Source organism: Salvia splendens, chromosome 11 (assembly GCF_004379255.2).
Source record: "Salvia splendens isolate huo1 chromosome 11, SspV2, whole genome shotgun sequence".
Lineage (NCBI taxonomy): Eukaryota > Viridiplantae > Streptophyta > Magnoliopsida > Lamiales > Lamiaceae > Salvia > Salvia splendens.
The window spans coordinates 451,446-467,646 of NC_056042.1; the positions used below are offsets into that span (position 1 = coordinate 451,446).

The window sequence follows — 16,201 nt, forward strand, 5'->3', positions numbered from 1 at the left end:
TGGGGAAGCAACCGAATAAATATTGTGATTTGAGTGTTTTTATTTGAAGTTAAGAACTATGTGTGTGTGTGTGAAAATAAGATGTTAAAATTGCAAAAAGAAAATCACAAGAATACTTTTGATTTCACCACTAGTATTAATTTATATTAGAAACAATTACATAATTGGATTTGGCTATCTAAAGAGTAATACATTTGTTTTTAAATAAGTTTCCTATTAAGTTTTTTTTTTACATTCCTGAATAGGTATCCTATTTTTAGAAAAATGAGATATTCATGATGTTTTTCTATTTTATTCTTATTCAATGTTTTCTTAATTTGGTACTTAGTTGTATATATAATTTTTAAAGCTACAAATTAAAATTTTCTATTTTCTTAATTTGCATAATTTGATGGCTGGGGACATTTATTTTAAATCAATTGGTTTACTTGTATATTTCACCATCATTGTTGCTGCATCACATGATTCTTGGGTCAATGGTCCACAAAAATTGGTGATCTCATACACCACACTTTAATCACATTATTCTTGATGATTTGATCCATATAATTTCTGCAATAACTATATAAATTAATGGTATAAATCTAAGATTTTGTGATCCATTATATTAGAAGTAAAGGACCCCATCTGCCCAATTCTTGGGGGGGACTCAATCATTTTGATTGTGTCTATAGTAGATATTAACAACATTTTTTAAAAAGGCTATAGAATTCATCAATGATCCTAATGGCTATTTGTTTTTTGTTTTTTTGCTAATTGTACATATTCGGAGGATTCGACGGTTGGCCCAATAATTTAAAGTTTATTTTATATCTAAAGCTAATGATTAATACTTTGACATGTGGTTCTATGCAACATACCACTTACACTCTTGAATTGTTAGTATCATTTTTTTATAAATTCACATATGGTTTCACCAATGTATTCATTCTTCCACCGAAATTCATTTCAAAATGCGATGATATTTTCATGTTTTTGAATGACTTATTTCTTCTTTCTAAGTGTATGTTCTACTCCGAAGATACTATAGTTTTTTTATGTATTTTATGTTTGATATAAAAAATAAATATTGCTTGCTAGAACCTTTGTCTTTAGAAGATCTCTTTGTTGCACCTATTATGGGAGAAATATCTTTTATCAATTATTTTCTCTTTATGCAAACACTAAAATTGAAGGTTGGCTAAAGCAAGAAAGAATCATGTGAAATTCTGGCTCAATAAAGTGAGAGCACTTGTTCAATTCCCTTTTTCTTTTCATCCTTTTTTTTATCAAGCACCTAAGTTGAAAGAGAAAAGAAAGGTTCAATTCCCTTAATACAATTTATTAGGGATATAATGTAGTTATATTTTTCACGAAAAAATAGTAACAATTCATTTTTCTTATACTGGTACATAAAGCTCTTTATTATCTAAATTTTTATCGTATATAAGTCTCTATCATAACAAGTTCATCTTCATTAAATTCCCAAATTTAATGATTTGGTTAAGACTACATTACCACAATCTTTTTCAATTAAATCATTAAAACGAAATTGGTAGTTCGAGTAGAATTTCAAATTAATTACAATTATGTTAATTGATTAGCAGTCTAATTACTGATAGGATTGTGGGACAATTGATGTGAAATTATCCACCTATAATTTTTGACTTTTATGAAAGTTTAATTAGGTTTGTAGAAGTTATATAGAGAAATTCATTGGATTCGAAAGTCTTGCCCCATTAAAAATTACACAATTATTGGAGGATTTTTATTCGTCAATTCTTTGACTTCCAAACATAGCATATTCAATTTTTAATCCTACATAATAATTATGTAGTTTAATTACAATATTACATTCAAAGCTTAAATTTAGTCAACGTCCAACTTTATTTTAAAACAATACTATAAATAATGGTTCATTATTTATTTCGTGATTATGATAATTTGAACCTTAGATCCATTTAAAGAGGACAAAGTTATATCTAGATGGGGTTTGGCAGGTGATCGATTCCACCGTTGGTCTATGAATATTGTCGGGAAACTTTATTAATCAATATTTGACTGCACTCCCTATCTATATGTCCGCTATCGATAGAGGACATATATCATCAAAACTTTAATGATTCAGATAGTTATTAAACCATTATCTACGAGAGTCACATAGCTTTTGTAGTCACCTTATTTTCGTTCTCTTTATCCATTTTAAGTAAAATCTTTTGTACGAGATATTGACAACAACGAAAATGGAGAAAAAAAAAACGCTTCCTTGACTCAAACAGTATCAGACGACATTGACAAATCTACGATGACCCTTTCCAGCTAGAAAATTTCAATGTCACAAATTCTGTGCCCTAATCTTTACTAATAAGAGAGACATCGTCTTACCAATAAAACTACAACCCATGTAACTTGCTTATAGATATATGCATATATCACATGAATGCTTCTCTAACAAATTAGGAAGAGAATCAAATGACAAAATTAGCCCTAGAAAGAACTACGACACGTGTCAGGAGGCTGGTGTGAGAAGTGGACCTAGATACAGACAACTGCAGTTTCCCACGTGCTGGGGAATGGAACCTGTTTTTTAATCATTAAACATTACAAAATTTAATGAAAATAATAAAAAACTATATACTATAAAAAACTTCTTCTCCAAATTTAAACCAAGCCATATTGCCATTAGATTCTGGCACGTGCCACCACCCAACCTTGGGGCCCACTTTCGTGTGGCAGTCACGAGCCAATATCAGAATTCAGAACACTAGATCCCATTTTGCCTTTTTTCCAAGAAAAATATTTAAAAAATATATTACTAGTAGTATATACTTTCGAAAATAATTTGTTTTATACTACTATGTCATACTACTTATGTGTAAAAAATGAATTTTTGTGAGTTCTTATTTCAGCTTAAAGTGAAAATACTGTTATGTCGTTGGAAGTACTACTATTTCACTTAGTTTTTAAAATTCTTTTAGTTATTTGCATTAATTTGTTATTCATGTCACTTAGCACCCTTTCAAAAAATTACCACCATTATGCTCACCTTTACACTAGTCTAAAATAAAAAAGGCTCTAGTGAAATTCACATCTACCTAAGTAGGAGTAGTAGTAATTTCATTACCAATAACAAAAAAATAAAATAAAAATCATCATAGTATTTATTTCAAACCGTAATAAACTGCCCACCGCGGTGGCATTGGTTCTGACAAGGACAGTTAGTCAGTCTTCCCTCACTTGTATTTCAAGTCCCTTCCCTGCAAAGTGTGCTCATCTCTCTCTCTCTCTCTCTCTCTCTCTCACACACACAGGTGTAGAGAGAGAGGCAAAGAATAAAGTGAAAAGAACCAAAGAAGCTTGAGACAATGCCACCCTTTCTTGATCTTCACCTCTTGCGCTCTGATCTTTCCTTCTCTTGATACAAAAAATTCTGAGAATTTGGGATCAATAAAAATTTCATCTTTTTTCATGGGCTTTTCTTGAAAAAGATTGGAAGAAAAAACAATGAAGAACAAAGGAGGAGGAGAGCAGTTTTCAAGAAGTGTTGTATCTCAAAAATGGGCTCTTTTTCTCTGCCTTGGTAGCTTCTGTTCTGGGCTGCTCTTCACCAACAGGTATAATCATCCATGCATATATTTTCTCATTTAATTTCTTGATTTTTTAAAATTGTTCATTTGATTGTGTTTTTTTTAATGAATGTCATTTTTAAGATCCCAATTCTTGAGTAGAGTACTTTTCATGGATGTATATATGCTTGTTCTTGATTCTTCTTTCTATCTTCATCTACTTTTGTGATGCCATTTTTGGCTAATTTATGGTGAGGGGACCTCTTGATCACAAAAATTTTGATAGCATCTAATTTTAGAATATGTTACATTGCTTGGAAGCTCATAGATAGGGGCATATGTTTAATTAGTTTCTTCTCAATAATTCTACTTTAGTTTGATTTCTTAATCACTATATGCCTCCTTTACTGCAAAGTTCTTAAATCATGAAGTAGTAGATTGCATATTTAATGCTAGATTGGTCCCATCAATAATTGTGGAAGTTGCATTTGTAGCTTCTAAAATTCAAGCTTTTCTCCTCATTTACCTTTTTTAGTTGGATCATTACTTTTTATGGACATTAGTATCATCTCTAATGATCAGTATTGTTTGAAGATATCTGTCTATTTTGAGATATTGAGTCGAATGATATGTTACTGATGAATGGATGCATTTCGACAGAATATGGATCGTGCCAGAAGCGAAAGGCGTGGCAAGAACGACAGCATTTGAAGCCGAGAGGCTAAAGCTCGTTGCAGAAGGCTGTGATCCAACATTTGTGAGTATCATCATCTCCTCCTTTCCCTTGTGTAGAGCTATCAGCAAGTTCTTAAAGACGAATCTCACTTTTTACGCGTTTTCATCCATGAACAGAACAGTGTGAAAAGGGTGCCAAAGGAGATCTTCAAGGAAGTTTCCAACACTCAACACGCTATAAAGTGAGTAGTTTTCTTGATTTTTCCCCCAAATTTTGGTTTTAGGCCTTTTTTTGTTGAGTTTGTGATGATTTCTCGTTGTTTATGTGTTGATAGGACGCTGGACAAGACCATTTCCTCGTTGGAGATGGAGCTAGCTGCGGCCAAAGCAGCGCAGGAGTCCATCCTGAGTGGCGCTCCCTCGTCTGAAAATGACAAGGGTTCGACTAAAAGAAGGAAGTATTTCATGGTTGTCGGAGTTAACACTGCTTTCAGCAGCAGGAAAAGGAGAGATTCAGTTCGTGCAACGTGGATGCCACAAGGTCCGTTCTTGAATCCTCGCCTGTGTCCAGATGTTTCCTTTATGATTGCATCTAACTTGAATTGAAAAATAGGAGAGAAACGACGAGCTTTGGAGGCAGAGAAAGGGATAGTAGTCCGGTTTGTCATCGGTCACAGGTAATAAAATCTCATATCTATTAGCTTAACTGTCAAAACATTAGTCACATTGTACTAAAAATAAGTGTATGTCTCCACATTCCATTTGCAGTGCTACTTTAGGAGGAATACTAGACAGAGCCGTTGAGGCCGAAGACCAGAAGCACGGGGACATCATGAGACTGGTGAGCTCGACTCGAACACTTCTCCTTCTCCACATCCATTTTAGGCCTTACTATACTATATTATTGAGACATGGTGTGTTTGCGTGTTTTAGAATCACGTTGAAGGCTATCTCGAGCTGTCTGCGAAGACTAAGGCCTACTTTGCCTCTGCTGTCGCGTTGTGGGACGCAGAGTACTACGTGAAAGTCGATGATGATGTACATGTCAACATAGGTTCAACACAACACCATCTGTCTCAAATATTTTTCCGTCAAGTTTTTGATTGATTTTCATTAGTCATATATTCGAATTCTTGCAGCAACGCTAGCTGAAACGCTAGCTAGGCATCGGAGGAAGCCTAGGGTTTACATCGGATGCATGAAATCCGGCCCCGTCCTCTCTCAGAGGTACATCAATGTTGCAACCTTTCTCTATGAGGAAATGAGTTTCTAAGATTGTTTTTGGTGCAGGGGAGTGAGGTACCACGAGCCCGAGTTTTGGAAGTTTGGAGACAACGGGAACAAGTACTTTCGCCACGCGACCGGGCAGTTATACGCCATATCAAAAGATCTCGCCACTTACATCTCAGTAAACAAGTAAGATCAAGTTATCAAACACATTTTTTCATTAAAATGGACTAATGGTCATTTTTTGCTAGGAATGTTCTGCACAAGTTTGCAAACGAGGACGTCTCTCTCGGATCTTGGTTCATAGGGCTAGACGTGCAGCACATAGACGACCTGAGATTGTGCTGTGGCACGCCTCCAGGTGAGTAGATGGGAAATCATCTATATGTGTGTGTGGAGTGTGATGTTGGTTTAATTTGGTGATGCATTCGAATTGCAGATTGCGAATGGAAGGCGCAGGCCGGGAACATTTGTGTTGCTTCGTTCGATTGGAGCTGCAGCGGGATATGCAGATCAGTGGATAGGATAAAGGAGGTTCATAGAAGATGTGGTGAAAGTGAAGATGCAGTGTGGAAGGCTAAGATCTGAGTGTTAGTATAAGGAAAATTGCAAGATCTGTGTGGAAGGCTAAGATCTGAGAGAGGCCTTGCAAGAACTTCTCCATTTTAGAAGAGAAGTATGCAGCTAAGGAAACAAAGCAGCACTCCTCTTGTCCTTGTTGAGATCATAGTATTAATTTCCTTGTGATTTGCTTTTTTCCTTTATCCACTTTTGTATACTTATGATATAGCAATCTAGAAATCATATATGAAGGTCATCATAAGTATAAAAAAACACCATCAATATGTTATAGGTAGGCAATGCTGTTAGATTATTGAGATCAAATTGAGTTAAGAATTTGATTGATTTTTTAACTGATACGAGCAACAATTTAATCTCTATTTTTGGACCTAAGGTTAACACTTAACATGGCTCATATTCATTTATTCGAATCAATCAATCAACCACTACACTTCATTTTCAGGTCAAGTTTTCAACAGCGTATTTAATATGGCTCATTTCAAAATTTATATGAACATATGATATAGTACTAAATTTTATCAAGTCAACTAGGAGTCAACCAATTTATTAGTGCCCTACATGGACAAATATCAATGACAAAATATGCAATTGTACCATAAATTTGGTCCCATATAATAACAAATCCATTGACTCCAAGTCTCCTATTCTTGGCTTTAACACACAATTGAGAAGGCCTGCACTATTATTTTTTATTCTTACAAATTTACTATTTTAATTATTTTAGTTCAAAAGGTTGATATTCTTATTCATATCATCCTCAAAATGAACATTCGTATGAGAAAATATATAGTATATCAAATTTTAGGTGACAGAACTTATCAAAAAGTCTTAAATTCATGAATTTCCATTCAATTATTTACCTATTATGTGCGTCTGGTTTAAAGAGATGGATGGTCTTGCCGTCTTGCTATTCAAATTAACTCGTCAATTATTCTTGGAATGTGTAGAATAATTCAAAGAACATTCCATACACTATTATTTAAATTAAAAAAAAACTTGGCATTATTCCACCTAGCTAATAATTTAAAATTTTATTTTGTTTTATTAATGAGCATGTAGATCAAGTCTGGTTGAATGTTTATTTCAAATTCTATTGACCTCCAAAATAAATTAAAGTAATTAGATTTTTCTTCAATTTATAGAATTTAAACTGATTCATTTCCAGCGTTGGATAAAATTTAGAAAAGGAAACTAACTTTAGAAACTATATTATACAAAAAGAAAATATTCTATAGTGGTATTATTGAATAATAGTAGCTTATAAAAAAACTATTCAATTAAATAATATTTTAATAAATGATCTCCGTGCTAATCGGGGAGGTATTTTTGGAACATGTCACAAGAGGCACAAAAATGCATGAATGCATCAAATTGCAACTTGACCCTAAAATTTCTATCCATTTTCAGTGTGGGACCATATCCTATCAATTTTAATATCCCACAACTTTTGACCATTTTATTTTCACTATCTTATGTCATTTATTATTTCTTTTGTTATTGTTATTTTTTCTATTAGATGTTAGCATTTATTTTTATTTTGAAAACTTTTAGGAGATAAATTTTTAAATAGTATTTACTTTTATGGTATAAAATTTGTTGGTTTCTGGGATTACAAAGATAACTACCGGGCGTAATACAACCCAAAAGAAAGGAAAGGAAGAACTGAACTTAAAAATACAACGTATAATCGAAACTACTAAACCAGTGTGATTAGCCGAGTCGAGGAGGCCTCTTCCCGCAAGACGAGATACGCCCCGGTAGTGCTCTTCGGTTTGGCGTGTCGTCCCCAAAGGTAAAACGGCTACGTCTCTATTGATGCAGCACCGCAATCAACAGAGCTCCGGCGAACTGGATGGAGGAGAGGGCAGAGCTTCGACAGAAAAAACTATGCAGGGAGAGGGAGAGAGCTTATGATGCAGAATGCTTTTTGAATTGTGTAGTGATGCATGGAATGGCTGGCCTATTTATAGGCTCAGTCCACTGCAGGGGGTCAACAGCCATGATGGCTGTCATCATGGCAATTCGTAACCGACGTCGGTTACAGACGTGTGGCAGGAGTGTGCCATCCGTGTGTGGAGCGTGTGGATTTCTCACGTGGCAACCGTGACTGTGCCTCGCTTGACGACGTGTCAAGCCACTTGGATTGCTGACTCGGCGGTGGTCCAAAAAGAATAGTTTGGGCCAAGCACCAAGCCCAAAGACCACCCAAAGACCAATTGCCAAGATCCAAGTCCAAGTCCAAGTCCAAGATCAAGATCGAGATCGAGATCGGGATCGAGATCGGGATCGGGATCGGGCTCGGGATCGGGCTCGGGCCCGGGCCCGAGGCCCGAGGCCCGAGGCCCGAGGCCCGAGGCCCGCGACCACGAGCACGGGCACGGGCACGGGCACGGGCTCGGGCTCGGGCGGGCGGGCGGCGGCGGCGCGCGCGTGTGCGCGCGTGTGGGCTCTTTCACCCATCTTGGTCCACTATAATTATTAAGTAACATAAAGTCACTTAATTTATACACATTAAAGATGTGTTAATCCTCCAATGTGGGATAATTAACACTAGTTAATTATTCCCTAAGCTCCATCTCCAAGCTTTAATTAAAAGCTAATTATGCCCAACTTTAATCCACTATTTCTCACTCACCGGAAATCGGATTTGAGAAAGTGAATATACTACATTTACCTACGTAAAATGTAGATCGACGCTATGTCATTTAATTTCACAAAATTAAATGTCTCGTCACATTTATTATTTGGTCAAAATCCATTGACCGGGCATATTTAATCCATGATTTTTTACAATCCCCCACATGAGTGGAAATAGCCGAATGCATATGCATGCAGACACAAGCTCAACCCTCGCGAGGTATATAAGCATAAGGATAGGTAGTTGTTGACTTTGAACCCTCCATAGTCGACACCATCGGATACACAGGCGGCTTAGTAGCGCGATGCTTTGAACTAATCCCCCACGGCGTGCACCGAGACAATGGTGTTAACACTTAAACACCTCAACCTCATCCGTTCTCACGTTTTGTGTCCATTGCGGTCTTGGACACCACTTTGGATTCATAAGTGCGTTTTTTATGAAGCGACCACACTTCGCACTTACGTAGGTGATTCTTAGTCAAGTACCTTGCCATACTTGGTCTCTTTGAGAATTCCATCTCTTTGAGATCCTTAAGAACCATTAAAAGTCATAGACTTAGCCTTTACCACGAGGCAAGTTCTCCAACACTCTATTGCTCTCTAGGGAATAGATATAGTTTGAGTGTTTTTCCATGAACTCTCATAGCTTAGTTGTCCCTTTGAACCAAGTTCTTGGGATCTCCAGTCATCATGGTTGGGTTACCACTATGACAATTCTTTAGTTTGTGGATTTCAAACCCATTCCCTCTAGCAACTTATTCATTTGATCACGGTTTAACCCTTTGGTTAGCGGATCCGCTAGATTATCTATTGACTTCACATAGTCAATTGTAATCACCCCTGTTGTGATCAAATGTCTCACGGTGTTATGTCGTCGACGTATATGTCGAGACTTACCGTTATAGAAACCATTGTTTGCCCTTCCAATAGCCGCTTGGCTATCGCAGTGAATCAGCACTGGTGGCACTGGCTTAGACCAACATGGAATGTCTTCAAGGAAGTTCTTAAGCCACTCGGCTTCCTCACCAGCCTTATCCAAGGCAATGAACTCCGATTCCATTGTTGATCGGGCTATACAGGTCTGTTTTGTGGATTTCCACGATACAGCACCACCCCCAATAGTAAAGACATATCCACTTGTTGAAAGTGAGTCTCTATTATCGGATATCCAATTGGCATCACAGTACCCTTCAAGCACCGGGGGGTATCTCGAGAAGTGTAGCCCAAGATTTTGAGTGTGTTTTAAATATCTCAAACCCTCACAAGAGCTCTCCAATGCTCTTTGCTTGGATTGCTCGTGTAACGACTTAACTTGTTCACGGCACAAGCAATGTCAGGTCGAGTGCAATTAGTCAAGTACATAATGCACCCGATGACCCGTGCATACTCTTCTTGTGCAACGGGCTCGCCTTTGTTTTTGCTCAAGTGAACGTCGAGTTCAATTGGAGTCTTAACCGGCGCGCCATCATAGGCTTTGAATTTATTCAATATCTTCTCAACATAATGTGATTGTGTTAAGATGATTCCATCATTCGTTCTTAAAATCTTCATTCCAAGAATTACATCGGCTAGACCCATGTCTTTCATGTCAAAGTTTCTCTTTAACATGGCCTTTGTATCGTTAATTACTTGAGTGTTGCTACCCAAGATTAACATATCATCAACGTAGAGACACACTATAACATGACCGTTATTAGTGCTCTTGATGTAGACACATTTGTCGCACTCGTTGATTTTAAACCCATTTGATAACATCACATTATCAAACTTCAAGTGCCATTGCAATGGCGCTTGTTTCAATCCATATAGGGATTTCACGAGCTTGCATACCTTTTTCTCTTGTCCAGGTACTACAAACCCTTCGGGTTGTTCCATGTAGATTTCGTCTTCTAGTTCACCATTCAGAAACGCGGTCTTTACATCCATTTGATGAATCTCGAGATTGTGCAATGCAGCAATAGCGAGAAGCACCCGGATAGATGTAATCCTTGTTACAGGTGAATAGGTATCGAAGAAGTCATGTCCTTCTTTTTGTTTAAAACCCTTTACTACTAATCGGGCTTTATACTTATCAACTGTTCCATCGGCCTTAAACTTTCTTTTAAGAACCCATTTGCATCCTAAAGGTTTAGCACCTTCGGGCAAATCAACCAACACCCATGTGTGGTTTAGCAAAATTGAATCAATTTCGCTTTGAACAGCTTCTCTCCAATGCAGCCCGTCTGGGCCAGCAAAGGCTACTTTTATCGATGTTGGTTCTTCATCCAACATGAAAGCAATGTAGTCAGGACCAAAAGTTTTTGGTGTTCTGACTCTATTACCACGTCTTAGTACTGTATCTTTTGGATCGGGCCTTGCACGCTTGCGCGATTCAGGTTCCGCATCTGTTGATTTAGAACTAGTGGCTTCTTCTTCCACTTGTTTAGAACTAGTGGCTTCTTCAATTCTTGTCTCAGAATTGGTTGATACTTTTTCCTTATCTTTGCAAGGAAAGGTATTTTCGAGAAATACAGCATTCCTCGACTCAATTGTTGTTCCTACTGTGATAGTCGATATTTCAGACTTGTGAACAACAAATCGATATGCACTACTGTTAAGTGCATATCCAATGAAGATGCAATCAACCGTCTTAGGTCCGATTGTAACTTCTTTGGGCGGAGGAACCATCACCTTTGCCAAACACCCCCACACTTTGAGGTATTTGTAGGATGGCTTCCTTCCCTTCCACAACTCATGAGTAACATCTTTTCCTTTGAGAGGGATTTTATTCAAGATATAGTTTGCTGTCAAAACAGCTTCCCCCCACATGTTATGTGGTAATCCTGAACTGAGTAGCAGTGCATTCATCATCTCTTTTAGAGTTCGATTCTTGCGTTCTGCAACACCATTGGATTGTGGTGAATATGGAGCAGTTGTTTGATGAATTATACCACTTGCGTTGCATAACTCCTCAAACGGGGCTACATATTCGCCTCCTCTATCGCTTCGAATCATTTTGATTTTACAACCAAGTTGATTCTCAACTTCGTTCTTATAATTTTTGAACGCCTCTATTGCTTCATCTTTGCTTCTTAAAAGATAAATGTAGCAATATCTTGTGCAATCATCTATGAAAGTGATAAAGTACTTTTTACCACCTCTAGTTTGCAACATCTTTAAATCACATACATCCGTGTGAATTAATTCAAGGGGTTTTGTGCTTCGTTCAACCGAGTGAAACGGCAACTTAGTCATTTTTGCTTCAAGACAAATTTCACATTTATCTTGGATATCCAATTCATTAGCCTTTAGTAAATCTAAATTTACTAATCTTTTAATGGCTTTTGAATTTACATGTCCCAATCTACAATGCCACAAATTTGAAGACTCAATCAAATAAGAGGAAGTAGATGCTTTATTCTTATTGGCCAATGGCTTCGCAACACTTCGAGTTGCTACACTAAGCTTGAAAAGCCCATCGGTTACATAACCTTTTCCGATGGATTTTCCAAACTTATACAAGACAAACCTATCGGACTCAAATACAAGTTTAAACCCTTTATTAACTAGTATTGATCCTGACACTAGGTTCTTGCGGATGTCCGGGACATGCAGCACATCCTTCAAAGTGATAGTTAGGCCAGACGTCATCATGAGAATCACGTTGCCAACGCCGAGGACTTCTGACGATGCTTGATTCCCCATGTTGATCTTCCTCCCTTCAACAGCAGTGTAGGAGGCAAACTTGCTCCTGTCGGAGCAAACATGAGCAGTAGCGCCGGTGTCGATGTACCAGCCTCCCTTGTTATCAACAAGGTTAACCTCTTCAGTGACCACTGCAATGAGGTCGTTCTCATCCCAGTCCTTGAACTCCTTCTCAACGACGTGGGCTGCCGGCTTCTTCTTCTTGCTGCGGCAGTCTTTGGCAAAGTGGCCCGGTTTGCCACATTTGTAGCAGTCGCCTTCAAACTTCTTTGAAGGCTGCTTTCCCTTCCCTTTGTCGTTTGGACGGTTTGGGCGAGGGCGTTTGTTGGAGGGACCGCCCCGCTCCAACAGGTTGGCTTTGGCTTCATTTGGGGTGAAGCCCTTAGCCTTTTGATCACTTTTGCGCACGTCGGACTCAATGCGCAACTTCACGATCAAGTCTTCAAGGGTCATCTGCTTTCGCTTGTGCTTGAGATAACTCTTGAAGTCCTTCCAACTTGGAGGGAGCTTGTCAATGATCGTGCACCTTAGGAACTTATCGGGCAAGGTCATCCCTTCAGCCACTAAGGAGTGGATGATCATTTGGAGCTCTTGGACTTGCTCCATGATGGGTCGAGAGTCGACCATCTTGTAGTCCATAAACTTGGATGCTACAACCTGTTCAGTCCCTGCAGCATTGTCTATGCTATATTTCTTCTCTAGGCTTTCCCACATTTGTTTAGATGTGGTTACATTGGAGTATACATTATAGAGGCTATCATCTAATGCACTTAAAATAAAGTTTTTACATAGATAATCCCCTTTTCTCCAAGCTTCATAGTCCGCCATGACTTCGAGCCTAGTCTCTTGGTCGCTTGGCGCGGGCGGCTCGTTCTCCGTGAGGAAGTTGGCGACGCCCAATGTTGTCAAGTAGAACAACATCTTCTGGTACCACCGCTTGAAGTCAGATCCTCCAAACTTTGGTGGCTTCTCGGCAGGTGGCATCATTCTTGGTGCCAAAGGTGCCGCAGTTGGTCCTTGGAAGGAACCAATTCCGTTGCCCCCGAAGGAGCCAACAACTTGGTTGGGCATAGAGCCCCCACCATTCATGTTGGGCATAGAGCCCGCCATGGTCGTACCAGCCCCGAAGGGACTAGCACCCGCATGAGACCCGAAGGCCCCAGCATTCGTGTTGATCCCGAAAGATCCAACACTAGTATTGAGCCCGAAGGCACCAACACTCGATCCATTAAAGGATCCGAAGGAACCACTAAAAGTGGAACCAACCGAACCACCAAAGGTGGAACCAGTGGACGCCCCGAAGGGGTTGTCCCAAACCCAAGGAACGGTGGATGAAGCGGCTGGGAAGCCAGAAGTTGGCATCATCGAGAGAATCGATGAAGTGTTGACCGGTCCAGTGGTCGCCATGGTGGAGGGAATGGCGGCGGTGGCGTTGGCAGCAGCAGTGTTGGATTCCGTCGACATCTCCAGCAAAAGGTGTTAATGTTTCGGAAGTTTTAGTTCAGTTTAGAAGTTCAAATTCCTTCAAAGGCAAGCTATCTCGTCTTGCGATTGTTGGTTTCTGGGATTACAAAGATAACTACCGGGCGTAATACAACCCAAAAGAAAGGAAAGGAAGAACTGAACTTAAAAATACAACGTATAATCGAAACTACTAAACCAGTGTGATTAGCCGAGTCGAGGAGGCCTCTTCCCGCAAGACGAGATACGCCCCGGTAGTGCTCTTCGGTTTGGCGTGTCGTCCCCAAAGGTAAAACGGCTACGTCTCTATTGATGCAGCACCGCAATCAACAGAGCTCCGGCGAACTGGATGGAGGAGAGGGCAGAGCTTCGACAGAAAAAACTATGCAGGGAGAGGGAGAGAGCTTATGATGCAGAATGCTTTTTGAATTGTGTAGTGATGCATGGAATGGCTGGCCTATTTATAGGCTCAGTCCACTGCAGGGGGTCAACAGCCATGATGGCTGTCATCATGGCAATTCGTAACCGACGTCGGTTACAGACGTGTGGCAGGAGTGTGCCATCCGTGTGTGGAGCGTGTGGATTTCTCACGTGGCAACCGTGACTGTGCCTCGCTTGACGACGTGTCAAGCCACTTGGATTGCTGACTCGGCGGTGGTCCAAAAAGAATAGTTTGGGAGGCCCGAGGCCCGCGGCCCGCGCCCGCGACCACGAGCACGGGCACGGGCACGGGCACGGGCTCGGGCTCGGGCGGGCGGGCGGCGGCGGCGCGCGCGTGTGCGCGCGTGTGGGCTCTTTCACCCATCTTGGTCCACTATAATTATTAAGTAACATAAAGTCACTTAATTTATACACATTAAAGATGTGTTAATCCTCCAATGTGGGATAATTAACACTAGTTAATTATTCCCTAAGCTCCATCTCCAAGCTTTAATTAAAAGCTAATTATGCCCAACTTTAATCCACTATTTCTCACTCACCGGAAATCGGATTTGAGAAAGTGAATATACTACATTTACCTACGTAAAATGTAGATCGACGCTATGTCATTTAATTTCACAAAATTAAATGTCTCGTCACATTTATTATTTGGTCAAAATCCATTGACCGGGCATATTTAATCCATGATTTTTTACAAAATTCAAACTATTAAATTATTGAATTGAGAAAGTATGAAAATGAAATCTAACTCACATATTTTTATAATACCTAACTACATATTTGGAAAAAAAAAAGGAGTATTAATATAAGTAAAAAAATTCTAGGATCATTTTGTAAAAAATTCTACGATCATTTAGGATCAAACTATTATTAGTCAATAAGGTTGAGAGACTTGAGATCTCATATGAGAAAAATTCTAGGAGCTAATAATTAAAAGTAGATACATTGATTAAATATAGTGATTAGTTTAAGATCTAGTTACACCCGAAGGAGTTTATATTAGTTTAGTGATCGTTAAGATGAAAACTCAGCTATTAATTAAAATTGTTATGAGCTAAATTTTTAGCCTAAATTCTTTTGCTCATACATGAGTTTAATATTGCAGTAATTAAAATTAAATAATTAGTCTTATAGTATGATTCCGTTGCTTATCAATCTACACTTACGTCAATATTGTAAATTAATAAAAAGTGCATCACTTTAAGGTGGAACTCTTAAATCGAGGTGTCAGAGATATTTTAAAAAATCAAATTTAATGGAGTTTTCCAACGTGAACCAATGATGAAGTTGTTCTAATTCCAACCCTATATGAATCCGCCATGAACATATACACATGAAATGTACAATTATCGAAGCACAATTTTCTTTTAGTAAAAAAAAGTAGTATTAATAGTATTCTATACTACATAAATCAGACTAATACATTAGATTTCTTTTGTCGTGAGAAATAACAAGAAAGAAAAAACTAAAACATGACTATTGCTTAACTAGACAAGTGTAAACAGATTCACCACAAGTTTGTTAAACCTTTGACCAAAGTCCCCAGATCTAAATTAACTTCCACTTCATTTACAACAATAAACACAAATTTAGCATTCTAAGGCAATGACTTTAGAATTTAGACGAATTTAGACCTAATCCCCCAATAATCAATCCTCTCTCCCCAACAAATCTAGAACCCTATTCCAATTAATCTCCAAGAAATCCTCTAATTCCAAACAAATATTTCCATCCACACAAAATCAACACCAACACACGTATCACTACATGCGCAAATGTCGATTTTTTTAAAAAAATAATACATCAAAAATATACACCTACCCCCAATTCCACGCACACGTACTGATACGTGATACGTGGACTACGTGGCCCGGTGCTGATGTTGGAATAAAATAAGAAATATCAAGAAATATACCCTTATAATATTTGGTCTTCATTCACTAGTC

General features: G+C 38.6%; 1 protein-coding gene across 1 annotated transcript; it reads left to right on the top strand.

The window, feature by feature from the left end:
* Positions 1–3,260: 3,260 nt before the first annotated feature.
* On the top strand, positions 3,261–6,401 carry LOC121756445 (probable beta-1,3-galactosyltransferase 2). Its single transcript, XM_042151994.1, has 11 exons — positions 3,261–3,593; positions 4,206–4,302; positions 4,398–4,462; positions 4,556–4,761; positions 4,834–4,897; positions 4,989–5,061; positions 5,154–5,274; positions 5,360–5,447; positions 5,511–5,636; positions 5,699–5,808; positions 5,887–6,401. The coding sequence occupies exons 1-11, from the start codon at positions 3,484–3,486 to the stop codon at positions 6,033–6,035; spliced, it is 1,209 nt and encodes a 402-aa protein (XP_042007928.1). The 5' UTR covers positions 3,261–3,483; the 3' UTR covers positions 6,036–6,401.
* The last annotated feature ends 9,800 nt before the right edge of the window (positions 6,402–16,201 follow it).